Raw genomic sequence first — 27,903 nt, 5'->3', positions numbered from 1 at the left:
CATTACTACTTAAGTTTGTTTTCGTTTCAAGCCAGTCTCCCTTTATGGATCTTGTCCACTAGGTTGGAAAGATAGATTATTAACCATTTCATTGTTGTCTTCTAAAATATCAAACATGCTTCTGTCTCCAAATGAAAAATGTTTTCTATTTCCTCTTAGCCATATATGTAAATTTAGTCTAGAGCCCATTTGCCAGTTTTACTGGCAATTTTACTTATAAAATTAAATTTTACTTGGGATTAGTAAATATTTAGTAAAAAATTAGTAAATATTTCATACTATCTCCTAAATGATTGGCATTCCGTGGAGTATAAACAAGGTCTTTTCTTTTGGCCTGTCCAGGTACTATGCCTCAGTTCTTCCATTTAGTCCTCCTCTTTCTTCTGATTGTCCTACTGTTGGAAACTGCATCCTGATGTTATTCTTTATTTGCTTCTTACTCAAACACGTGTATTTCCTGATTTTATGAATGGATAAAAAAAATGTGGCATTTATACACAATGGAGTACTACGCAGCACTAAGAAATGACAAAATCATGGAATTTGCAGGGAAATGGATGGCACTAGAGCAGATTATGCTAAGTGAAGCTAGCCAATCCCTAAAAAACAAATGCCAAATGTCTTCTTTGATATAATGAGAGCAACCAAGAACAGAGCAGGGAGGAAGAGCAGGAGGAAAAGATTAACATTAAGCAGAGTCATGAAGTGGGAGGGAAAGGGAGAGAAAAGGGAAATTGCTTGGAAATGGAAGGAGACCCTCATTGTTATACAAAATTACATATAAGAGTTTGTGAGGGGAATGGGAAAAAAATAAGGAGAGAAATGAATTACAGTAGATGGGGTAGAGAGAGAAGATGGGAGGGGAGGGGAGGGGGGATAGTAGAGGATAGGAAAGGTAGCAGAATACAACAGTTACTATTATGGTATTATGTAAAAATGTGGATGTGTAACCGATGTGATTCTGCAATCTTTGTAATGTTTTGAATAACCAATAAAAAAAAAAAAAAGAAGTGATTTGATTTCATGAATTCTTGAAACAGGAGATATTAGAACCTTGCTTAGAATGAGTGTGATTTTTACTAGAATACTGAGGTTCAACATAACTCTACTACTTTAATAATTCTATGATCTTGGACAGATTACTTACTGTCTGTATTTTCTTACCTGTAAACTCAGGGTAATAATTGTAGTTATTTTGTTAGTCAGCTGTTTGTCACTGTGACAAATACCTAAAATCATAAAATTTTAAAAGAGGAAAGATTTATTTGGGCTCACGGTTTGGAGATTCAGTCTATGGTTCGTTGGCCTATTGCTTTTTTGGGCCTGTAGTGTGGCAGTATTTTCATGGTGGGAGTATGTGGCAAAGGAAGCTGCTCACTTCATGGAGGCTGGAACATGAGAGAGAAAGGAAGAGGAGAGATGGTGACCAAATATCGTCTACAGTGGTGTTTCCCCAGTTAGGTAACTTCCCATCTCCTAAAGGTTTCACCACCTCCCAGTAGGGCCACAGACTATCAAATCTTTAAAACCTGGGCCTTTGGGGGACACTTAGGCAAACTATAACAGTTACCCCTTGAGATTGCCACCATCAGGATTAAGTGAGTTTATATTAAATCCTTTTTTTGGGGGGGGGCGGTACTGGGGCACTTAACCACTGAGCCACATCTCCAGACCTATTTTGTATTTTATTAGAGAGAGGGTCTCACTGAGTTGCTTACCGCCTCACTAAATTGCTGAGACTGACTTTGAACTCATGATTCTCCTGCCTTGGCTTCCAGAGGAGCTGGGATTACACTTCTGTGCCACAGCGCCTGGCTTATATTAAATTTTTAATGCTTTTCCAGGAATATAATAAGCAGTATGTGTTAATTGGTATTACTATTATTTAATTTATTCTTTTAGTAGGGAGAGAAGAGAAAAAAGAACTTCCCTTGATTTCTATTCTTTTCTAGTACACCTTATCTATTTGATTTTTAGTTTCTATTGTTTTTCTTTCACTTACTACCTTTTCTTCTAGGTTGTTGCTGATCACAATATTCTACATTGACTGGTATAGTGAGAAAGAGAATAAAATTATGTGTTCTGGGTGAATGGTCTCTAAGTTTATTGCTCTTCTTGAGGGTCTTGGAACATATCTTTATAGATGGACGGAGGCCCTGCATTTCTCAAACTTGAAAATGACAGTTCTTCAAAACCTACAAATTTCTAAATTTTGGACAGTGTAAGACATTAAAAATAGACAAAGTAGGAAACACAATTTATGATTTTTGTTTCAGAGGTGTAACTAGCAATATAAGCAATCATTAGTTTAACTTTTCTTTGATCAGGAAATGATTGAAAAATTTCTGAAACCAGACAGGTGTAAGAAGAAAAAAGGAAGCATAAAAGAAACATTTCCTTCCTGCTCTTTTATTGTTGTTGTTCAGTGGATGTATGGAATTGTTTTTATAATAATTTTCATTACCTAAATTCTTGGAAAACATGGTCACAATATTAAAATTAAAAAATCTTGATACAAAGACTGTTAAATGCTCACAATTACAACACACTTAAATTGTATACCTAAGTCACGTTACTTGGAAAGATGCAATAATGGATGATCCATTGTGAACTGTAAATTAAGGTTGTCAACTGTATTAGTTTTTCATTACTGTAATGCAATACCTGAGGCAGTCTAGTTATGAAGGAAGACATTTGTTTAGCTCAGTTTTGGAGGTTAAAAGTACAAACAGTATAGCTAGTGAGCATTCACAAGGGCTTTATGGAAGATGGCAGAGCATGTATGTGTAGAATGAAGGATCAAATTTCAAAACTAGGAAGCATAAGAGAGATCCCACCATCTCTTTAGAGGGCTCGCCCCTTATGTTCTAAGGACCTAGACTCCATATCTTGAAAAGGTCCACACTATTTCTCAACACTGCCACCATAGAGACTAAGTCTTTAAAACCTGAACCTTTGGGGTGGAGGGCGGGCTTCACTTAAGTCATTTTCAAACTTTAGCAACAATATCAGGTTATAGAAAGAGGTGTATAATCTGTATTGTATTAATTTGACTCTAAAACAGTGTTGCTTTCAGCCTCTGCTTGGCTACATTAGGATTTTTTTACTTCCTAGAAACTTGTGCATCTGTTGCAAAACATTAGGACCTGTCCTCCAGTGTAGATAGGGGACATTCAATGCTAAAATTAAGACAGTCTCAGACAAACTGAGATGCCTGGATGCTCTGCCTTGTGCCAAATTAACAATAGTTACTGTCGTCTCTAGAAATACATGCCCTTAATTCCTGAGCAAGAGATACTAAACAATTATTGCGCCCCGCAATAACTTGGGCTTTACCTCTGCTGAGATAATGAGGCGTGGCTCCAGGAGTAGGTGTCACCCCATGGGGTTGAGTTACACTCACCTGTTCCTTTGTAATCCTACCCTTGCCCTTTTCTAAGAAACAGGTTCCCCAATAAAATCCAGCTCCAGAAAACACACACTCTCTCTCTCTCTCTCTCTCTCTCTCTCTCCCCCCCCCCCACTCTCCCTCTCCCTCCCCCTCCCTCCCTCCCTCCCTCTCTCTCTAATTTTCTTGCCCTCCCTTGTGGGAGCCTGAGGCCCGGAGCCCGGGAAGCCATCCTGAAGCTTATAAAAAGGTATTCCATGTCTGCGTGGTATTTTGTGTCACCCCAGATTCACACGAGTGACTTTAGTTCAGTTGCCCGGGCTGGATGTGGGCAGCAAATTACCTTGAAGCTGTCTAAGGTAGTAAGACTAACCATATTCTGATTTTGCCTTTGAAGGTTGTTATTTTGGGTATATGGTGGGGGTGGGGGGGTGCTGTTTCAGATGAATATGGGATTTCTTTTCTATCTTCAAAGTTTGTTTTGTCCAAATGATTTCAAAGAATATCAATAGCAATTTCATTTTTTTATAGTAGCAGTTAAATCTGAAGATCTTCCTCAGCATTTCCTTCACAGGTTTAGATGTCAGCTTCCCATTCTCCTTTGTTTTCACCACTTACAGTCTTTACTTGTTTCTCAAGTCTCTTAATTTTATCATGAAGGGATAATTTTTTTCCTGGTTGAATTGCATTTGCTTCTTCAGATTTAAAGTGTTTCTCACATTCCATTGGTCCATCTCACTGAATACTGAATTCCCCTGCCGCCTGGATAATCCTTGTCCTCTCACCTTTTTGGAGCAGAAGGGACATTTTCTGGCTTTAGAATATTGTAAGCATCAACTTGAGATAATTGTCTTTTTAGAGATTGTGTATCTTATGAAAAGGTAGAACCAGCTGTATGTAGTACTTTAGATAAAAGTACCACCACTTGTTTCTGTTCCATAGAAAGTCAAGGACTTTCCAGTAAGACCACCAGTGCCAAACTGCTGCCTGGCTGATGGACTTGAACTGAACTGACTATATAACACCACAAAAGATCTGTAGAAACTCAATGGAATGAAGAAGTAGATGACTTAGTGAAGAGTGAACAATTGCTGAGTCCTAAGGGAAAGAATATTGTGAATTTTGTGACTTACAAGGGGTATAATTTAATATCATTCCCACAAATATATTTTAAGACTTCATTTTGAGGTAGTATTGGACATTGTATTTCTTTGTCTTCTTTACCAACAGGTGAAGATTTTATAGATCATGAATGAAAAAGGCTCATCAGGTTGATTTTTTTGCTCGTGTAGCAATTGCAGGCATGATTTGGTGTCTTGACTGGTCTGGAGACTCCAAGATGGAATTAGATGTCTAACTGGGTGGGTCCTTCCCTCTCCATGTAGTCTAAAGGCATCCTCAAGTGGGCTCTGTCTATAACAGCATATTCACACTTGTTAAATAGTGACTCCTGGGCTCTGAGAAGCTTTGCCTTTGGGGAATCTTGACAGTTCTTGAGAAAGACTGGCTCTGTATAACCCTACAGAGCCACCTAAAATTGCTTAATTGAAAGGTTTCCTGACTTTTGCATTTAATTCTTTCTTTGTAGTTTATTACTGCTTTTTTATATTTCTAAGTTGCAGAAGTTAACTTTTCTCTTAGTTGTTCTTTAAAATGTTTTAAAAAAAAAATTGACTGGGCTGGTGCCGGGCTTCCTCCTCTGGTCTGGGCGGAAGATAAAGTGGGCCCTAATCTTCATCATGTGGGGGCAGGCCCCAAATTTCTTAATAAGACACCTATAGCACAAGAGTTAAAACCAAGAATCAACAAATGGGACGAATTCAAACTAAAAAGTTTTTTTCTCAGCAAGAGAAATAATATGTGAGGTGAATAGGGAGCCTACATCCTGAGAACAAATTTTTACCCCTCAAACATCAGATAGAGCTCTAATCTCTAGAGTGTACAAAAAACTCAAAAAGTTAAACAACAAAAAAGCAAATAACCCAATCAACAAATGGGCCAAGGACTTGAACAGAAACTTCTCAGAAGAGGATATACAATCAATCAACAAATACATGAAAAAATGCTCACCATCTCTAGCAATCAGAGAAATGCAAATTAAAACTACTCTAAGGTACCATCTCACTCCAGTAAGAATGGCAGCCATTATGAAGTCAAACAACAATAAGTGCTGGTGAGGATTGGGGGGGGAGAGGTACACTCATACATTGCTGGTGGGACTGCAAATTGTTGCAGCCAATTTGGAAAGCAGTATGGAGATTCCTTGGAAAGCTGGGAATGGAACCACCATTTGACCCAGGTATTCCCCTTCTCGGACTATACCCAAAAGACCTAAAAAGTGCATACTACAGGGACACAGCCACATCAATGTTTATAGCAGCACAATTCACAATAGCTAGAATGTGGAACCAACCTAGATGCCCTTCAATAGATGAATGGATTAAAAAATGTGGCATTTATACACAATGGAATATTACTCATCACTAAAAAATAACAAGATCATGGCATTTACAGGCAAATAGATGGCATTAGAACAGATTATGCAAAGTGAAGTTAGCCAATCCCTAAAACACAAATGCTGAATGTCTTCTCTGATATAAAGGGGGTGACTCAAAATGGGATAGGGAGGAAGAGCGAAGAGCATGAGAAGAAGACTACCACTAAATAGGGAAGAGAGGTGGGAGGGAAAAAGAGGGAGAAGGGGAGTTGCATGGAAGATGGAAGGAGAACCTCATTGTTATACAGAATACATATATGATGTTGTAATGATAAAAAAAAAAAGTGTGTCACATTAGATTGGATAGAGAGAAAGGATGGGAGAGGAGAGGAGGAGTAGGGAGGATAGGAAGGGCAGCAGAATAGAATGGACAATATGATTGACGTATGTACATTCCATGTATGTATTATATGTCAAAATACATTCTGCTATCATGTATGACTAAAAAAAAATTAAGAAAAATTGAGATAGTCTTGCTAAGTTGCTTAGGGCCTCTTGAAGGTGTAGAGGCTGGCCTTGAACTTGCAGTAAGTCCTCCTGTCTCAGCCTCCCAAATTGCTGGGATTACAGGCAGCTGTTACTGTATAGAAGGTACTTCAGTTTGATTTGTCTGATTTCTTTGGTGATTAACGTGGCATTATGAATTTTGGAGATGAAAACCAAGAGAGCTGAAGTATCATCTTCATATTGTATTAAAGGATATAAGTTAGGAATAAGACATATCAGTGTTGATGTTGACACTGATCATTTATTTTGGCTAATGTATTATTTATCAGGTTTCTCCACTTTCAATTTTTTTCCCCTTTTGGTTGTCTTTTTTTTTTTTTTTTTTTTTAAACAAGTTACCAAGTCCAGTCCATACTCATGGGAAGGAGAATTAAGTTCTCTCTTATAGGAAGGAATGTGTGACTGCTATTTGAAATTTTCCTATGAAAATTTCTCTGTATTTATTTTAATTGTGGGATTATAATCCAGTGCTGTTCTCATTTTTTACTAAAATTGTGCCAATTTTGCTAGACTTTTGGGGAGTTCTTTCAGGTTGGTTCCTCAACTCATCTGATGTTGCGTTGCAGCCCCCCACCCCCTTCCCTTTTTTTTTTTTTTTTTTTCCTTTTTTAAAGCACTTTCTTATATTCTGGCACTGTAAGATATACCAGTTTCAACTTGTATTTTTCCTGCCTCTCCCTTAAAATCAGGCATTTTCCCCATTAAGATCTCTGATTCCTTTATAGGAGAAAATGGTATATAAAATCCAAGATTGGATTTTGGGCATGCTTGTTGCTACTGGGGTATTGCTGCTTCTGGATCCTCTTATAGGACAAAGTCCTAGCCATTTATACTAATGTTATAACACATCTATATTTACATCTGACCATCTGTATGTATATACTAAATAAACATGAGTTCATATTGATATCTCTGACTCTAATTCAGCACTACAGAGATAGTTTAGCTTTCCATTCTTGCTTATTTGTGACTTCTTTCTCCAACAAGAAGAAATCTTTTTCTCATTATCTACTATTATTTATTTATATTTTTAACACAGTATATACGTAAAGAAGTTTCATATTCGGTCATGATAAGTTGTTTCTTCCTGTTTCATGGTATTTTTGGTTGTGAATTCATATTTGAAATTAATTTTTGAGACTTGCATTTATGTTTTATGTATTTTAAGAGAAAATTTGTTTGTTTATGTAAGTCACATTGAGTCTTCCCACTCCTTTAGGAAGAGTTTTTTTTTGTAATAAAATTACAATTATACCTACTTTTATTTCTGTTCTACTTTCTGTCTCATAAGTTTGCTTACTCCAGCTATCTTAGATAAGTGGAATAATACAGTATTTGTCTTTTGTTTCTTGCCTGTTTGAGTAATGTTTTCAAGTTTCATCTAAGTCGTAGCATATATCCAAATTTCATTCTTTCAGGAGCTAAATAATACTACAGAGTGTGTATGTGTGTATACATACACCATATTTTGTTTATCTGTTCTCTTAGGAATAGATATTTGAATTGTTTGCACCTTTTCACTTATTATAAATGCTTCTGTGAAGGTTGGTGCACAAGTGAATCCATATTTTCAGTTATTTTTGAGTATATGCCCAGAAGTGGAATTGTTGGATTATGTAGCTGACTTACTTATTTTTTCCTCGGTGGTACTGGATATTGAATCCAGGGCACCTTGCCACTGAGCTTTACCCCAGCACTTTTTTTTTTTTTTTTTTGAGACAGAGTCTCACCAAGTTGCTGAGTCCTGCCTCAACTTCCAGACTTACTGGGATTATAAGTGGCATCGCTCCATCTTGCATAGGTGTTTAACTCTTTGAGAAACAGCCAGACTTTTTCCACAGTGACTGTACTATTTTACATTTCCACCAGCAATGCACTGGAGTTCCAGCTCACTACTTTACATTAATAATAATAATAATAATAATAGCCATCCTAATGGGTGAGAAGTAGTTTCCCATTATGGTTTTAATCTGCATTTCAATGATGGCTAATGATGTTTTCATGTGAGGTTTTACTTATTTTTGGAATTATTTTTTTAACCAGAACATTTTATTGCTTGACTAGTTGTTGAGATTCTCAACATGAACTGGATATTTCAGTAGCTCCCCTCACAGATTTAGGTGTTCTTTAATGGAGTCTCTGCCTTAATCTGTGATATATGATTTTTAGGTGCCTCATTTGAATAATAGTATTTTGTTCTTTTAGCCTTGACATACAGTTATGTTTTCTCTTGTGCCTAGTAGGGTAGCCATATTTACCACAGGTCAATTTCTGAAGGTGGTAGGCATTAGAGCAACTGCAGTGGCAGTGTGGGTATCTTAATTGCTTTCCAGGTGATGACATTCCCTTCATTATCATCCTTTGCTTTTTGAAACAAAGGAGAGGCTATTTTATTTATGTACTTTGCTGGGCCATGTGGGTTGTGAAATTCTGGCCTCAAACCTTAATAATTATGTGCTTATGATTAGGAATTCCCTAATGGTCTTAGTTCATTTGGGCTGCTATTAACAAAGTACTATAGACTTAAACTATATATATAAAGTTCTGAAGGTTGGAAAGTCAGATTAAGGTATCCAGATGCAGTATCTGATAAGGGCTTGCTTTCTTTATGGATGTGTTCTGACTGTTCCGTGGTTGAAGGGCAAACAAACTCCCTTATGTCTCTCTCTTTTTTTTTTTAAATAAGGACATTAATCACATTTATGATAGCGCTACCCTATGCCTTCTAAAGGCCCTCCCTCTTTTTCTTTTTTTAATTTTTAGTTTTAAATGAACACAGTACTTTTATTAATTTATTTTTATGTGGTGCTGAGGATGAACCCAGTGCCTCACATGTGCTTTACTCCAGCCCAGGCCTTCCTTTTAATACCATCACCTTGGGATTGGGATTTCAACATCTGAACATTTATGCTATAACACTGACTGTGAGGTAGACACACAGATAATTTATTTGTCTTTAGTTCAACTCAGAACCCTAGAGCCAAGGATCAAACATTACAATTATTCTTTAGTGAATCCCTTTTTTCTCTTTTTTCCCCCGGCTCACCTCGTTGGAGTGTTATCCTCCCGGTTTTCTGTTTTTTAACCTTATGTGTCATTGTACTAAAATTCTGAAATTAATCTCCTTAAAGCATAGGCTCTAGGACATCAGGCTTTTTTTTTTTATCATATGGCTCCAAGACATATGCCAGCTTTGGAACTTTATTTATCTTTCTGGATTCCTACTTTCTAGTTACTTATGACTTCAGGGGGGTTCAGCTATATGCTTACTTTTTTTTTTTTTTTAAACATACCGAGCATTTTTGGTATTCTGATTTGAAGTTTTTCTGGACATCGAATTAACCATCTTGCCAACACAGGAAACCTTGTTTTATTTTTCTTCTGTTAAAAGCAGAGATGATGGAATTTAAGGAAAAGGCTAGAGGTTTGGATATAGTTCTCATGAGTAAAGCAAGCAAACTATTTTTAAATTAGTCATTAATTTCTAGAATTGGTGATCAAAGGAGACTTAGGGCTGATTTTATACATTTGTACATATTCGTGTGTTTCTCCCATTTTTATTATATCTTACTAATTTGAGCTTCTTTGTGTAGCAGATACATATAATAATTAGAAAAAAAGAACATTTTAATGTGTTTTCTCTTTGGAGAAAATAAGATGTTTACAAAAAATAGTTAAAAAAAAAAAAAGAAGAAGAAGAAGGGCTCTGGATATAGCTCAGTTGTAGAGTGCTTGCCTTGCATGCACAAGGCCCTTGGATCAATCCCAGCACCACCAAAAAACAAACAAATAAAGAAACAAAAAACCACCACCAGTACCAACAACAAAAAAACCCACAAGAAATTTTAGAATAATCAAAGAACTTGGGAAATGTTCAGATTTGTTTTGTATTGAATAGCTCAATTAATAAATACTTATTTCAGTTTGTTTTTATTTCAGCTTTGGCTAGATCAGAGTCTAAGAGAGATGGAGGTTTTAAAAATAATTGGAGCTTTGATCATGAAGAAGAAAGTGAAGGAGATACAGATAAAGAGTAAGGACTTTTTTCCCTCAGATATTTTATAAGAATGAAATTTCTCATTAGAAAATTAACATTCAATGGAAAGATTTTTAAGAGTATGGTGTTTACTTGAAACATTTAACTCAGTAACATTAAGGAAAGACAAAGCAATTCTTTATTGGTAAATAATTTTACTGTTACATTTGTCAGTCTTTTGAAATTCTTTTGAAATATAGAAATATTTGAATATAATAAATGTAACCTCATGAATAAAAACTGATCATGCAATAGAAGTTTTCAGATTAAGAAAATTATTCTTAAAGAATAGGTACTCTGGGCAGCAATTTGAAGAGCCACCATTTGTCATGAGTGAGCCCAGATTAAGAACCTTGAATTTTGTATGAAAGCTTTAAGTCCTAAAGTTTCTTTCTTTTCCCTTTGTGACCCTACCACTACCACATTCATTGTAGATCATATTTCACTTTAGAAAGTAGTGCCATTGTAAATGATAAGCACAGATATTTACGCAGGCAGAATTTTAAGCAGAGTGTCCATTCGACTTTGTTAGTATACTTGGAATGAATGCTGTGTAAAGAAAGATTTTAAATTAAGCCAGGTGTGGTGGCGCATGCCTGTAATCCCAGCAACTTTGGAGGCTGAGGTAAGATGATCATGAGTTCAAAGCCAGCCTCAGCAATTTAGTGAGGCCCTAAGCAATTTAGGGAGACCCTGTCTCTAAATAAAATATTTTAAAAGGGGCTGGTGTTGTTGCTTAATGGTTAAGCAACCCTGGATTAGATCCCCAGTACCAAAATAAATACTTGTTTTAAATTTTAGTTTTATTAGTACTTTTAGCACATCATGAGATTTGTATTGCACATTTGATGCTGTTTTTATTTCTTATTTTTATTGCCCTTGTGTCCCACTGGTTAAAAGAAAGAAATTCCGGTATACATGAGTATACACACAAAGTTCTACCAAAACTATAAATATTTTTTGGAAATCTTGATGCAAAAATTATGTTGGCTAAATATTGTAGGTGCTTTACTTCAATCTGGGAAATAGCTCTGTTCATTATTACCACTTTATGTGCCTTCAAGTTATATTTGAAGAAGAGCTTTGAACTGGTAAGTTTCTTAAAGTCAGTTTTTTATGGTCTTTTTTTTTTTCTTTCTTTTTTTGTCTTCTGATTAATTTTCAATTTAAATTTTCTTCTTATAGACATTTAGTATTTACATAGTTTTGAGAAAATACAACTAAATTATGAAATTAAACTAAAGAGAAAGTATACTGCCTTTCAAACATTTTGGTTTTTAGAATTTAAAAAGTTAAATAAAATATAGCTGGGCATGGTGGTGCATACCTGTAATCCCAGTGACTGGGGAGGCTGAGGCAGGAGGATCTTAAGTTTGAAATCAGCCTTAGCAACTTGCTGACACACTGTGTCAAAATAAAAATAAATAAATAAATAAAAAAGGGCTGGGTATGTGGCTCAGTGGTTAAGTGTCACTGGGTTCAATCCCTGATTAACCTTTCCCCCAAAGTTAGGATATATATAAAAGTAATGAAGCAAAATATTTTTTCACTCTTAGTTATAAGTAACAAGGATTTTTTTTTTTTAAATTATAAACAGTTTAGCAGAAGAATTGTCTTAAAAAATGTCTATTAGATTTTCTTTGTTGGAAGATTTGCCATGGTTATGTGATTTAAAAAAAAATATTTTAAAGTGCTATACTGTGCAATTAATTTATGAATTGTACTCTGGTTCATCATGATCCTTGGGCTTCAGCTTTTTGATCATGTTACATATTGGTCTGATCTTTTAAAAATCTTAGGCCAGTGATTCTCAGTGGAGGGTTGATATTTTCAGGAGTGGTGAAATCATAAATATTTCACTGTGGCAAAAGCATTGAAATTAATTTTTTTTCATTAGCTGATTTTTTTCTTTTGACAGTGTTTCTTCCTCTGCATTTTGTTTCTCTGTTCTTATTCCCTAAATGTCAATCCAAGAGAGAAAGGAAAAATGAATGAGAATATATAAAATTCATTGTTAAAAAAAAAAAAAAACCACAAGATTTTCTGTTCATTTGTAGTAGGAATCAATAATTCATGACCTATAGTTTCAATCTTGCCCGCTACCTGATTTTGTTAATAATTTTATTGGTACACAGCTACATATGTAGTTTATGACTTATTTTCATACTACAGTGGCAAAGATGAGTAGTTGCTTCAGAGACTATATAGCCTGCAGAGCCTAAAATATTTTACTATTTACGAAAAAAGTTTTATGATTCTCTGGATTAGGAGAACATAAAGAATAAGCCTTTTAATTTAATTTAATGTTTGGATTATAATTGTTACTTAAAGTTTTTCCCCCTTATTTTCTGTGTAGTCGGGCAAATCTACTCAGTGTAGAAGAAGATGAGGATTCTGAAACCTCAAAAGGAAAAAAGGCAAGTGTTGCTTTTAAATTTCTTTTCTTATAGGTTATATACTAAAAGCTGTTACTTTAATTATTTGTTTGGTGAACTTCAAAATCCCCACTTCCTACCCCAGAGGCAAATAGGTATTCTTAGTTTCTTGTTTATCCCTATGGAAATGTGCATTAGTCGGCTTTTTATTACAATAACAAAATATCTGAGATAATCAAGTTAATAAGCAAAAAGGGTTATTTGGTTCATGATTTTGGAGGTTTTATACCATGATTGTTTGGCCTTGTTGCTTTGGGCCTGTGACTGCATAGTACATTGTAGCAGGAATGGATAGTAATGGAAAAGGTTTTCCTCATGACAGCTGGAAAACAGTAAGAGAGAAAGATGGGAGCCAGGATTCCATGTACCTTTCAAGGGTTTACTCCCATGACCTAACTTCCTTCCATTAGGCCCCATCTCTAAAATAGTTCACCATCTTCCAATACCACCACAGGCTGTGTCTAAGCCTTTAACATATGGGCCTTTGGGGAACACTTATCCAAGCAATAGCAAAATATGTTATGCATTATAAAGATGTATATTCCTACTCTATTCCATACAGTTGTATATTCTATACAGTTGAGGAAATACTGTACGTAGTTTTTCTGATCTTGCTTTAATTTAATCTGGAGACTGTCCATGAGAGTTCATAAAAAGCACCCTCATTCTCTTCCATGGTTACATAGTATTCAATTGTATGGGGTACCTTATTAACACACATCATCACATATATCATCACACTTATTACAAGCTTAAATTTTTTATTTCTTAAGATAATGTTGAGTAAATTAGCCTTCTATATGGGTTATTTTACATACATGCAAGCACATCTGTAGGATACGCTCTTGTAAGTAGAGCTGTTATTATCAGAGCAGGTGTGTAATGTGTGTGGGTATGGGTGTGGTGTTCTTCCCCCACCTGCTTTTTTTCTTTCTTTCTTTCTTCTTTGTTTCATTTTGTTACATGCTGCTGGGGATTGATCCAAGGACTTGCTTTTAGTAAGTGCTCTGCCATTGAGCTACATCCCAGCTCAGGACAGGTTTATTTCTAATTTTGACATACCTCATTACACTTAGGTGGCAGTGTCTAAAAGCATCTGATTCTCCATACTTCTCTCACAGTGTTATCAACCTTTTAATCTTTGCCAATAGAAAATAGCATCTTAATTTCCATTTCTTTTATTGTGAAAGAAGTTGAACACTTTTTCATTTAAGTAATCCATTTTTATTTTATTTTATTTTTTTGTCTTTTTCTTATTTTTTATTTTTGACTATTTTATTCATTTTGGGGCATTTTTATTTCTTTATTAGATAATTGTCAGTTAATATCCTTTGCCTGTTTTTTTATTTGGTCTTTAGAATATTATTAAGAATTTTGGGGACTAGGGCTGGGGCTCAGTGGTAGAGCACTTGCCTAGCATGTGTGAGGCACTGGGTTCAATCCTTAGCACCACATGAAAATAAATGAACAAAATAAAGGCATTGTGTTCATCTACAACTAAAAATTAAAAAAAAAGAATTTTGTTTATAGAGACTAAGATATTATTTCCATATTTCAGCTTCTCTCAAATTTAAACGCATCTTTAGCAGCATGGGTTAGTTTAATAATTTTTTTTTTCAGAATACTACATACAATAATGGTGCATTTTACAGTGGTTTCTTAGGTTTCATGAAATACAGTGTTTTGGAGAAATTCATCGATTGATGTGATATCAATTTTTAATATATTCAGACCTTGCTTAATGACACATTCTGAGAACTGCAGTCATTAAGCAGTTTATTCATGTGAACATTATGGAGCATGCTTAAACACAAACCTAGGTGGTATAGGAATCAGTTTGGCCTCAATGCTGTCAAGAGATACAGTAAACAGGAGATGTATGAGATTACTGCCAGTGTAACAGAGTATACAGTAAACTTTAGGGGTACACTGTAAAGTAATGATAAAAAATACAGTAAACATATAAGCCAATAACAATATAAGTTGTTTATTGTCAAGCATTATATACTGTACATAATTGTATATGCTATGCTTTCACCTCAACTGTCAGTGTAGTTGGTTTATTTATATCATTATCATCATAAACATTACCTCAGCTGTGCTATTACTAAAAGATAGGGAATTTTTTAACTCTTTTATAATCTTCAGAAAACACCACCATATATGCAATCCATCATTGACGAGAATGTCATTATGCAGCATATAGCTGTATTTTAACCAGTTTCTATGCCACACTTTTGTTTGTCTTTGCTTAATAGCAGTTATGCTTTGGAGAAAATATATTTTCTTGTATCATCAAATGTATCAGTCATTTTTATTTTATGCATTTTTTGATTAGTGTTTTGATTCCTAATGATGTTGATTTACTTATTTGCCTTGTCCCATTAGAAATATAAAATATTTTCACATTAATAATAGCAACATAATTACTAAAAGAACGACTTAAGAATAATTTTATTTTGTATTTGCTGGCATACCAGGTGTATCCAACTGGAAGTATATGGTTAAATTTCTATTTTGAAGTCATTTGAAATAAGTTATTTATTATTGGTTTTAATTCTGTCAATAGAAAGTTTTGTTTATTATTTTAAAGAATTGCTTTTTATTTTGATATTGATTTATTTTATAATATTGTAAAAAATTTTACATGGTTCCAGTGTCATATTTACAAAAGAAATTATATTCCAAGATGTGTAGCTTTGTCTTAATTCCCTATATCCTTTTCTGTTTTCTACAGTAAATCTGTTTTAAAAATTACATGGTTTAACCTTCTATTATTATTTTTATCTACCATCATTATTATTTTAAATATAAACATATATTACCTTTGGAAAACAATCCCCTTGGGTTTGGCTCCTTGATACTTTTCCATAATAGTATATTCTGTAGTTCACAGTAACAAAGATCTTTTATCATTTCTTTTATTGCTATAATACTAATACTACTATAGGTATTTAGTTAGTCCTATATTAATAAAAAGAGATATTCCCCAGACTTTTTTTTGCTATTAAATACAGGGCTTTAATAAAGACTTGTACATATATATTTTGTATCCATGTGATGTATTTATGGGATAGATTCCTAGAATCGCAGTTTATATTTCAGAGGGTAAAGTCACATGCAGTTTTTTTTGGCCATGCTGGGGATTGAACTCAGAGCCTTGTGAATGCAAGGCAAGCACTCTAACAACTAATTTACATCCCCAGCCCTTCACATGTAGTTTTGATAGCTGTTGCCAAATTTTTTTGTTCATAGGAGTTAAGATTTGATGTCCTCATTAGCATTGTATGAGAGTTCCCATATCCCATAGCCTTGCGGAGTGTATGTTCAAACTTTTTGTCAATTTAATCTAATGGCCTCTTCATATTTCCTGTACTTAGAATTTAATAGTATGCTATGAACTTTTAAATTTACTGTTTTCCAGAGTGGGGGATATAGCTCATTGGTGGATTGCTTGCCTAACATATGCAATGTCCAGGATTTACTCCTCAGCTCCACAAAAAATATTTACACTGAAAACTATCAGGTTTTGCATATGGTAGGTTTTCTAAATTTTATTTAAACAACTAAATTCCCTAAAATGTAGACAAAATAATAATAATAAAAACAAAAAAAGAAATAAAGAAATTTGTAGGGAAAAGTAAAAGTTGTTTTCTATCACTGTGTTTATAGAGCTTAGTCTTTTTACACCCCTCTGCCACCCGCCCGAGTACTGGGAATTGAACCCAGGGTGCTCTACCACTGAGCTATTTATACTCAGACCTTTTTATTTTTTATTTTGGGACAAGGTTGCTAAGTTGTCCAGTCTGGGCTTGAACTTGTTATTCTCCTGCCTCAGTCTCTTCCATAGCTGGAATTAGGGGTGTGTGCCACTACTTCTAGCCATGTATTTTTTTCCTGGCTTACAAATTTCTCATCATTTTTTTGAAAATGTATACAGTATGCTTCATTGCAAGTTTTTAGGAATTTTAAATATTGATATTTCAAAGTAAAACCTATCATGTGAATATGTCTAGTGATAATTCTGATTTGATACTGAGTATCATCTGTTATAAAAATTCATGTAACAGCCAGCATAGTGGTGCATACCTATAATCCTAATTATGCTATTGTACATTAATAATAATATATGCATTCACTGAAATATTAGGTAAAATTAATATAAAGGAGAGTTCCTGTCACTGAAAGATTATAAGTTGTTTTCTAATAACTGAATTGGGTCATAATTATATTTAAGCCAGAAATACTATAGATTTATAATTATTAAGCTGATTAGTTGAAATAATATTGGAAAATATCTTTTAAATTGATGGGACTGTACTTTCTTTTTTTATTTATGTAGTTGGTGTGCCCATGAATTAATATTACCAAAACAGAACTTCTAGAGCAATTTGGGAGGTGGGGTTTGTTCTGTTTATCTCCCCGCTTTTTTGTGTGGTGCTGGGAATTAAACCGATGGCCTTATGCATACGAGGCAAGCATGCTACCAATTGAGCTATATCCCCAGCCCCTCTATTTTTTTAAATTGGTGTATTATAGTTGTACATAATGGAGGTAGAGCAATTTTTAAATAAACTTCTTAGATATAAATTCTATTCATGTAGTAAATAGTTGAATATAGAAAGAAATTTGATATAGCATGTCAGTTTTTTCTTTTTGAATTAAGTGCCCAAAATGACAGAAATGGAACATTTAAAACAAAAATAAATTTTGACCTCATATACTACAGTGGTTTCATTAATATTATATTATAGCTTGAGTATATAGTAGATTATTTCATCTAGGTTTATGAAAGTAAACTATGATGATTACACAGTGACAGAATTGCCTGCTTATAGCCACCATTAAACCACACATCACTGTAAATTGAAATAGCTGTGGGATGGTGGAACAAAGATTGAAGCCCTTGTACTTGGCTCCAGTGCACAGGCATTTCTCACTGTACTCTTGAGTCTCCCTGTGGTAGATTTTTGAACAAAAGAGAAGTGTGAAATATCAGCCTTTTTAAAAAAATTTGTATATGACAGCAGAGAATGTATTACAAATTCTTATTATATATAAATAATTTTGTTTTTCTAAAACAAAAATAATTTGTCATCTAGTTATTGAAATAATAGGCTTTCTGAATTTTAGGGAATGATTTCATTAAGATTTGAGTGGCTAATAATTAAATTTGTTACTTCTAGTCGCCACCCCCACCCCACCCCGCCCCACCCCTTTTTTAGGAAAACCCAATACTCTTAAGAAATTATTAATTCTTATTAATACTTATTAATTTCACCTTTTTTTGCGGGGGGAGGGTAATGGGGGGGTAATCTGGGGAGTGAACCCAGGAACCACTTGCATGTTAGGAAGTGCTCTACCACTGAGCTACATCACCAGTTTGAGGATATAGTCCTTACTATAGTTTGGTCAGTATTTCCTGTAAGATATTTTATATTTTGTGGGTTTTGTATTTTATTTAAAATATTGATATTGCATGTTTAGTTCATTTAGCTTATGCAGAATGTCTACATAAAATTATTTAACGAGGCCAGTTACATTGTCCCACCATTCTTATATATGTAAAGGTCTGTTGTCATTTTTTCACTTCATTTATATTTCATTTATGTATTTATTAAATGTAAAAATGCATCTTCACAATAATTGTTTCACTTCAGAATTCTAAGATAGATAAATACAGTGTTGGTTTTGAGTTGAATTTGTTACCGAGTTGTGATAAGACACAGCAGATTTCAGTCTTTTTTAAAAACATTTTTTATACCATGTTGTCTTTGAATCCTTTTCCTTTGCTTTTCCCCTTGAGCAATATTTTTCTGAATATAGTCAGTAAATGCAAATTTTCATAACTTTTGCTTTTCCATTTTGCAATAACCCAATAAAAATCCTACTTTGGCCTAATATATCCAGTTTCTAACTCATCCTTCGAAGACCTTTGATAAAAGTGTTCTTAAAACAAGGAAAGAACCAACATCCTGCCATTATTTTACTTACTAAAAGAGAGTTCACATACCCTAGTATTTCAAATTATTTCTTGCAGAAATTTTTTTTTAGATCCTAATACAGTAGAGAATTATATCTTTCTTTTGTAAAGTAGAAAAAGGAATTATTGTGAAAAGGAAAATGGGAAAGTGCTATTATATTAGTACCTTTCTCAAGATGATTTTAAAAGTAATTCAGTTTTAAGGAAATGTAAAACTGTAGATTGAGATTTAGAAATTGATTTCCTTAAAACTGTCCATAACTGTTTATCCTTTAGGAAGTTGTTGTGTATTGGGGCTGAGGCTTTGGCTCAGCAGTAGCACATTTGGCTGGCATGTGTGAGGCACTGGGTTCAATTCTCAGCACCACATGTAAATAAAAAATAAAGGTTTATCAATAACTAATATATATGTGTGTGTACCTACATATATATATGTGTGTGTGTGTGTGTGTGTGTGTGTGTATATTTTATATATAAAATAAAGTTTAAAAAGTTGTTGTGTATCCCAGGAGTTTACATATCCTAAGATTTTGAATGGCTTGTGGTAATAAGAAGGTCTGTATGGATTCTTACTTTAAACCAATTTCTATTTCTATTGGAAAAAGTTTGTAATTCTGATGGAATTAGGAAAGACCTTTTATTTTTGTTCATAGTGTCTTGATATGCTTTTTTTTAAACAGAATAATCTCTTTGCCTTTGGACTTTGGTCTTGAATAGTTTCACTGGTCCTCTATAAAAAGACTTATGTCTTGAATTTGAGCTAATATCTCTACAGATATTGCCTTTTTACATTATTCTTTTGGGGATTCTTAGTAGACAGCAGACTATTGTTTTTTTTCATATCCTTTATCCTGTGTTTTAAGTTTAATAGGAAAAAAAAGATAATAAACAAGAAAAACATCACTTTCATATTCTAGGTAATGTTCTTGGTTCTTTTTTCCAAATCACTCATTCTTATCTTCAGCAGTCTCTAATCTGCTGTTTAATCTGCCCTTTGATTTCTTTTATTTTCTTTATTCCCCCCACCCCCAACTACTGAGGACTGAATATAGAGCTATAGCCCCAGACCTTTTTTCTTAATTTTGAGACGGGGTCCCTAAGTTGCCAAGGCTGACCTTGATTTTGCAATCTTCCTATCTCAGCCTTTCTTTTTTTACATTTCAATGACATTTATCATTTGTAGAACTTCTGTTGGTTCTTTTTCAAAATCACGTTTTTTTTCCTCTTGGTATTTAGTGCTTTCTTTACTGTTTTAAGTTTTTGTTTGTTTTGTTTTTTAAAACCTTTTTTTTTTTTTTTTTTAGTTGTAGTTGGACACAGTATCTTTATTTTTATGTGGTGCTGAGGATCAAACCTAGTGTCTCACACGTGTGAGGAGGGCGCTCTACCAATGAGCTATAACCCCAACCCCAGCCCCAGCCCAAGTTTGGTTTTTTTTTTTAAGTTGTTGATAGACTTTTATTTTATATATTTATATGTGGTGCTGAGAATCAAACCCAGTGCCTCACACATGCAGGCAAGTGTGTTACCACTGAGCCACAATCCCAGCCCTGTTTTTATTTCAATTTTGGGATTTAAATGTTTTTAAACATTTTTAATGCCAGTAATCTTTTAATATCTTTTAGGGCTCTCTTATTGATCTGAAATTATTATGTGTTAAATTTCCTGAGCATATGTTCTCTCCTAAAATTAACTATGTGATGATTTTTGCACATTTAGTAATTTCAATGAAATATTTATTCATACAGTAAATTTATTTTTTATTTTTTTTATTGTTTTGATACCAGGGATTTTACTCCAGGGCACTCGACCACTGAGCCATATCCCCAGCCCTATTTTATATTTTATTTAGAGACAGGGTTTCTCTTTTGTTGAGGCTGGCTTTGAACTCATGATCCTCCTGCCTGAGCCTCCCGAGCTGCTGGGATTTCAGGAGTGCAGGGATTACAAGTGTGCACCACTACACCCAGCTAGTAAATACATTTTGAACACAATGTTCTTGGTGCTAGCAAATAGATAAGTTTATTTTTCTTGTGGAACTTATTTTCTAGTGATTGGTTATGCATTAGTTACATAATGATTTTGGTGTTATCATTTAGGGATTGGCAATTGGAAGGTTTATGAATTGAATATGGCCTGCAAATTTTGGTCCATAAGCTAGAGTTGTTTTTACATTTTTAAATGCTTTAAAAAAATCAAAGGATACTATTTCACAACAAGTAAATATATAAAATTGAAATTGGTGTCCATAAAGTAAAATTTTACTGGAAAACAACCATACTCATTTATGTATTGTATTAACTACTTTTTATATTATAACAAAAGATTTGAATATTTGGACAGACTTTATATAAAATATCAGATTCTAAGTCTGTTGACAACTATCCACTTTTATAGAGTTTTGTGACATTTTATATGAAACTATGTAATTCATATAATGCATGGCACTAGCATTATATCTTCCCTAATGGCTACATTTTGTTAACATTATTAAATGTAGTTATTTAATAGTTTTTCTTTGTTAATGTGTAACTGACCTCAGTGAGACCTGTGTTTTAGTTGGCTTTCTAGAAATGTGATTGTTTTGTGCTAACCCATCTGTTTTATAGCGTTCTTGCTTTTTTTTTTTTTTTTTTTTTTTCCTTTTTCCTTTTTCCTTTTGCAATACTGGGGATTGAACCCAGGGGTGCTCTGCCACTGAGTACATCACCATCCCTTTTAATTTTTTATTTTGAGATGAGGCCTCGTGAAGTTGCTGAGGCTGCCTTTGAGCTTGTGATCCTTGAGCCTCAGCCCAAGCTGCTGGGATTACAGTTGTGCGCCATTGTGCCTGGCTTTTAATTTTTATTTTGAGACAAGGTCTTGCTAAATTGCTCAGGCTGGCCTAGTTTGTGATCCTTTTGATTCAGCCACTTTAGTAGCTAAGATTATAGGCAAATGCTACCACATTTGGCTGAATGTATCATTTTGATTTTGTTAATAGTTATGCTCTAATTTGTAAGATAATCAGCCATAAATGGCTCCATTTTACTTCTTTATGTCTTATTTTCTCACCAATAATTTGAGGTAGCTTACCAAATTAAGAGTTCAAATAAAGTGATGGAAAATAAAAACTTTTAGGAGAAGTTAATGTGGCAGATATCTAAAATAGTTTATGTGTAATGTTTTAATTCAGCAATTATCTCGAGTTTTTGTGCAGTTAGAATTATGTGATAAGACAGACTTTACAAATTTGCATTCTGTGATTCTATTTTAAAGTGATTTCTTTTTCTTGGTGCTCTATTCCAAGTATGACAGATGGTAGGAAACTTTTTTCTAAGGGAATTTGACAATACAATAAAAGATCTTTTTTTTTTTTTAATGAGATACATAGTTATCTGATAAAGCTAAAATTACTGGTTGTTTTCTTGTTGACTAAAATTACATAACCTATAAGCACTGTATAGGCAACAAAATTGGAAAATGAAGAATTTTTAAGGTCCTTTTGCTTATGATGGTGGAGTTTATGTTGTCTATAGCTGTCCTTTAGCTAGGGCTTTTTATGAGAGATACTTCTTGAGGTACTGTGGGTTTCTATATAAATATTTAGGGGAAAATCAAGATATTATCTTATTTTTTTAAAAAAAATTTTTATTGATCTTATTTCTTTTAAAATACACGACAGCAGTGGAATGCATTACAATTCTTATTACACATATAGAGCACAATTTTTCATATATCTGTATATATAGTATGTTCACGCCAATTCATGTCTCTATACGTGTACTTTGGTTTTTTTTTCTTTGCATTACAATTCTTAATACACATATATACCACAGTTTTTCATATCTCTGTATATACAGTATGTTGACACACAATTCAAGTCTTCATACATGTACTTTGTATAATGATGTCCATCACATTCTGCCACTATCTTATGTTTTCTTGAGAAATGTAAAAAAAATAAAAGATTTGTTTCAAAAATGAAATTAAGTCAGTGTGGTAGCACACACCTGTAATCCCAGCATTTCAAGAGGCTGAGACAAAAGGATTGCAAGTTCAAAGATGGCCCAAGTAACTTAGTGAGACCCTCTCTCAAAATAAAAAGGGTTGGAGATATGGCTCAAGGCCTCTTGAGTTCAAGCCGTGGCACCAAAAAAAAAAAAAAAAGAAAAAAAAAGAAAGAAAGAAAGAAAAGAAAAATTAAACTGCTTGGTATGGTGGCACTCACCTCTAGTCCCAGCTATTCAGGAGGCTCAGGCTAGCATGGGTAACATAAAAGAGATCCTGTCTTAAAAAATAACAACAAATGAAATTAAAGTGCATAAGAATGATTCAGAATGTTATTTTGGGAAAATTATCACTAAGAATTTAGGACCTTTTAGCCATAAATTGTTGGAAAACAGCTTTTAAGTGTCTTGTAAAATGACTATAACCAAGTTGGTGTCTTCAATGAGAGCTTAAGGAAGGCCATTATGTTATACTGATCTCCCCAAGGTGATTATAATATGTTTATGCTAACATTTGCATCCATGAAGATATAAAGACATTATCTAAATTTCTATGTTGATATAGAAACTTTCATGTAAAGCAAAAATCCTTACAGAAAAGCCTAAGTTAAATTGACTATTGATTGCCACATTTGGCAGTACTGTCCTTTGGATAGCAACAAGACTTGTTAAGCATACGAATTATTTTATCTTTTTCTCTCTGGAGAAAGCTATTCTAAGATCCACTATCCTCATTTTTTTCAACTATCTTTGGAGAGATTTACAGAAGAGAAAATATACTCCCCTTTCCTAAAAATATGCACTGTTTTTAGGGAAAAGTACTGTAATTGAATTACTCTCAGGTTTATGCCACTGCTGTTGCCATCCCCCTATCCCCAATAACATTTTTACTTATTTTTTTTTAACAAATGAGTTTTTAAATATTTATTGATAAATTTTATTTTTATTAACTCTTTATGTTTACTAACTCTTTAATATTTATGGATCTTTTTACAGTTAAATCGTCCATCTGAAACTGTTGCTGCTAGTTCTGATGATTTCATCTTGAAGACATATGTAAGACGAAATAAGACTGAAAGTTTTAAAACTTTGAAAGGCAACCCAATTGGACTTAACATGTTGAACAACAATAAGAAATTGAGGTATAAACACCTCACCCCAGTACCCTACATAAAAAATAAAGGGTTTAACACCAAAAGATAACTATCTTTTAACTATAAAACTACCCTGTACCTTTTCTTTTGAATTTGTCAGTAGGTCAAGATATAGGATGGTCTTAATGTGTAGATTCTTTGCTTTGAATCTTGGGAGTAGGGTTGATTGCAGTGATTTCTTGATTCTGAATAGAACACTGCAAAAAAAACATTTCAATAGGCAGTCATCTGATGCGTTTACTTTGATTTATTTAGTGGAATTTCAGTGATAATATTAGAAATAGAAGGCATTGTAAGGTGGGATTGTCATAATGTCTTTTAAGATATTCTAATTAAGATTGTCTCAACGAGGGAATTTTTTTTCTCTTATACATTTCGTATTCCTCTTCCAGATATAACCCAACTTTCATAGCACTTATAGTGAACCACTGTTACTGATTAGGATTGGACTATCAGTAACAAACCAGAAGTGGGGTTAAAAAATTGCTCTTCTCTATCACTTTATAAATAGCTGAGATCCATAAAGGTGAAGTAACTTTCAACTTAGTGGCAGAATCAGAAATAAAATTTAGGATTCTGGATTTCCGTTCTAGTGTTCTATTTGTTATTTTTCCCCTGAAACTGTATGGGAAACATTAAAAAAAAAAAAAAAAAAAAAAAAAAAAAAAACTTCCAAGGGACAATTTTGTACAGTTAATTGAGCTTATCTATAAATTTTTTAAATGGTAAAGATTTTATTGTGTATACTTAGATTTTAGAAGAATTTATTTTGTCATTGTGTATGTAATTTTCTCTTGTTTAGATTATTTTTGTTTCTTAAATTTTGCAGTGAAAATACACAAAATGCATCATTATGTTCTGGAACTGTAGTTCATGGTAGACGTTTTCATCATGCTCATGCACAGATACCAGTAGTAAAAACAGCAGCCCAAAGGTAAGGATTCTAATTCTATTTGTCTTTAACAGGAGTTGTTTTTTTTTTTTTTTTTTTTTTTTTAACAAACTTTTTTTTTCCTTTGTGGAGAGAAAAAGAGTTAGATCTCTGAAATAATTTATGACCTGAAATTTTATTATTTTATTTCTGTTTTTGAAATAATCACATTTTATAAATAGAGAATTTTAAAATACAAGTTACTGTATTGCATTACAATTCAATATCTAAGAGATATTTAAATTAAACTGATTTATGATATTGACCATACAGTGTTTGATTAAAAAATGCTCAGTTTTTCGTAGTTGAGCTCTGGAGAGTAAAACTATAGCTATTATTTTATTTGCTTTGTAAGGTTTCATAGTAATAAAACAAATTATGCTATTTTTTTAAATGTTTGAGATAATCTTGATTTTAGTAGATTTAGGAGTTCTCATTGATCTTGAAAGTCTGGCTTCAACATTGAAATAATGAAAGCAATAGTTGAGGAAAGCCTGGTATGCTTTTGAGGTTTGTCAGAATGATTTTTGAAATGTTAACATCCCTTTCATTTGATTCTAGCAGTTAAATAGTGTACTGCATTATAAGTAGTCTTTTATAGCTGATAAAATTTAAAGACACATTTTAGATGCTATTTTTTGTTTTTAAAAATGAAAATCGAGGCTGGTACTCATTTAAAAAATGTGTCTGGAACCTTAGGATTCCTTCTTATATATATTCCATGTTTATATAGATTTAAAAACCTTAAATGTCTCATAATTTTTTTTTTTACTTAAATGTATTATCAGAGTATCACATAAGATACTTGATAAGTTCAATTAAGACAAATTAATGTACATACCAAAAATTGGCTTTCCCTAATGCAAAGTACACAAACTCTTTACCTACATGTGGGACAAACATGAAAATGTGATAAAAGAGTAATTGTGGCAAGGGAAGAAAAGGAAACACATGCCCACACACCAATCACACTAATAGAAACTGTTATTGATTAAAAAACTATATTCTTGATATTATGAAAATCTGGTCTAAGCGGAATTACTAATTTAAAATTTATTTATTTTATTTTTTATAGTGCTGAGGATTGAACTCAGGGCCTTGTGCATGCAAGGCAAGCACTACCAACTGAGTATATCCCAGCCCTAATTTAAAATTTATAATCACATTGATTATATTTTACAGCTAAAATATTAAATTATTATTGCTTTTGAAATTATCAGTTTGGTATTATTTACACCATGACCTATTCTCCTTCCTTTATGTCCTCATTGGAATGTTTGAAAGATGATTATAGTCTGGAAATTGGGTTGTGTTTCATTTTATTCTTTTTTTAATATTTATTTTTTAGTTGTAGGTGGACATAATATCTTTATTTCATTTTTATGTGGTGCTGAGGACAGAATCCAGTGCCTCACGTGCTCACTAGGCAAGCACTCTACTACTGAGCCACCACCCCAGGCCCTTATTCTTAATCTTTTTTTTTTTTTTAACTTTATTTTTGGGGTTTGAGGGTACCAGGGATTAACCTCAGGGGCACTTGATACTGAGCCACATCTCTAGCCCTATTTTGTATTTTATTTAGAGACAGGACTGAGTTGCTTAGTACCTCACTTTTGCTGAGGCTGACTCTGAACTCGTGATCCTTCTGTCTCAGTCTCCCAAGCCACTGAGTTATGGGGGTGCTCCACTACGCCTAGCTTAACTTTTTTTTTTATGTGATGCTGAGGATTGAACCCAGTGATTCATGTGCTAGGCAAGTGCTCTACCATTGAGCCACATCCCCAGCCCCCATTTTATTTTTAATTTTGACACCTATTCTGCCTTGCATATGTATCATTGCTCATCTTTGTAAATCATTTGATTCATTTTATAAGAACTAGTGCTTAGTAATAAAATATTGTTTCTTCAAAAACAGCAACAACCTAAATTAATTTCAAAGAAATGATCAAAAGAAAACAATTCTGAGTGAAAATATTTGACAAGAGTGATTAGGAACAGTAAAGAAAACATTTAGAGTCAAGTAAGCAGAACAGATTCTGCTTAATGTTTTTCTTTTATTTATTCTGTATAAGAATAAACATGTCTTATTCCAATTGCAGTGTGACTATCATTGAAAAGATTTTTGAGGTTCAAAGACAGTCATTAAGAATTTTTCCAATTTTCTTTAAGATGAATATTAAAAAAAATAATTTTATGCAATAGACATAGGTAAGAAATATATTCAAAGATATGACCGAGTTCTTGCCCTTGAAGTTCAAATTTAATTAGAGCAAATGATAGAAAGACAAAGAAATGGTTACCTAAGTGCCTTAGTAGAGAAGTACAAAGTATTTGTAATAATATTATAAAGCACGGGAAAAGTCACGAAGGAGGAGGTATTACAGGTACTTTTGAGTATACCAGATAGAATCACATCTTCAAAGTGTGAAGAAAATTTTGCTTAAAATGATTGGCAACAAGCAGTTGGCACAATTGTCAGGCCTCAAATGTGGGTAAACACAGGCTTTTAAAGATAGCTTCTCCTAAAATTTATTTTTTCAGGTCTTAATTTGAATTTTCAAGAAATGCCGTTTTCAAGAAATGCTTGTAATTCACAGATTGTTTTTCACACACACGCAAACACACACACATGCATATTTAAGATTTTTCTAGTGTAGGACTTTATAATAAACACATATTAAAGCTTTTTTAAAAATGCCATGACTTGATTGTTAGACATCATAGTAGATTTATTTTTCCCAATAAGAAAAGTGAACATGCGCATATGCACACTTATACTCTCATGTCCATTTTTCTTAAATATGTATATGTGTGTGTATATATATTTTTTTGTTTTGTTTTGTTTTTTCCTCTTCCTAACTAACTTGGTTTATTGGGAAGAATCAAACCTAGATTTCTTTTGTTTCTATTCTATATTGTCTTCTTTCCTGTGTACAGGTGAGTTTAAAAAAAAGCAAAATGAGAGTACTAAGCTCTTCTCATT

The 27,903-nt window shown here is 33.3% G+C and overlaps 1 protein-coding gene across 3 annotated transcripts in view; it reads left to right on the top strand.

Moving 5' to 3' along the window:
• Positions 1-27,903, top strand: part of Senp6 (SUMO specific peptidase 6) — a 108,368-nt gene that overhangs the window by 5,310 nt on the left and 75,155 nt on the right. For 2 of the 3 annotated variants that reach the window (XM_076858483.2, XM_076858482.2), the window contains exons 2-5: positions 10,332-10,425; positions 12,785-12,845; positions 23,832-23,977; positions 24,819-24,923. In XM_076858483.2, the coding sequence (XP_076714598.2) occupies positions 10,332-10,425; positions 12,785-12,845; positions 23,832-23,977; positions 24,819-24,923 (406 nt within the window). The remainder of the gene's footprint in view (positions 1-10,331; positions 10,426-12,784; positions 12,846-23,831; positions 23,978-24,818; positions 24,924-27,903) is intronic. The other variant, XM_076858484.2, reaches the window with a different exon arrangement.

This window comes from Callospermophilus lateralis, chromosome 6, assembly GCF_048772815.1.
Source record: "Callospermophilus lateralis isolate mCalLat2 chromosome 6, mCalLat2.hap1, whole genome shotgun sequence".
In the NCBI taxonomy this organism is placed as follows: Eukaryota; Metazoa; Chordata; class Mammalia; order Rodentia; family Sciuridae; genus Callospermophilus; species Callospermophilus lateralis.
Note: the sequence above shows the minus strand (reverse complement) of the source record. Positions and strands in the feature narration are given on the sequence as shown.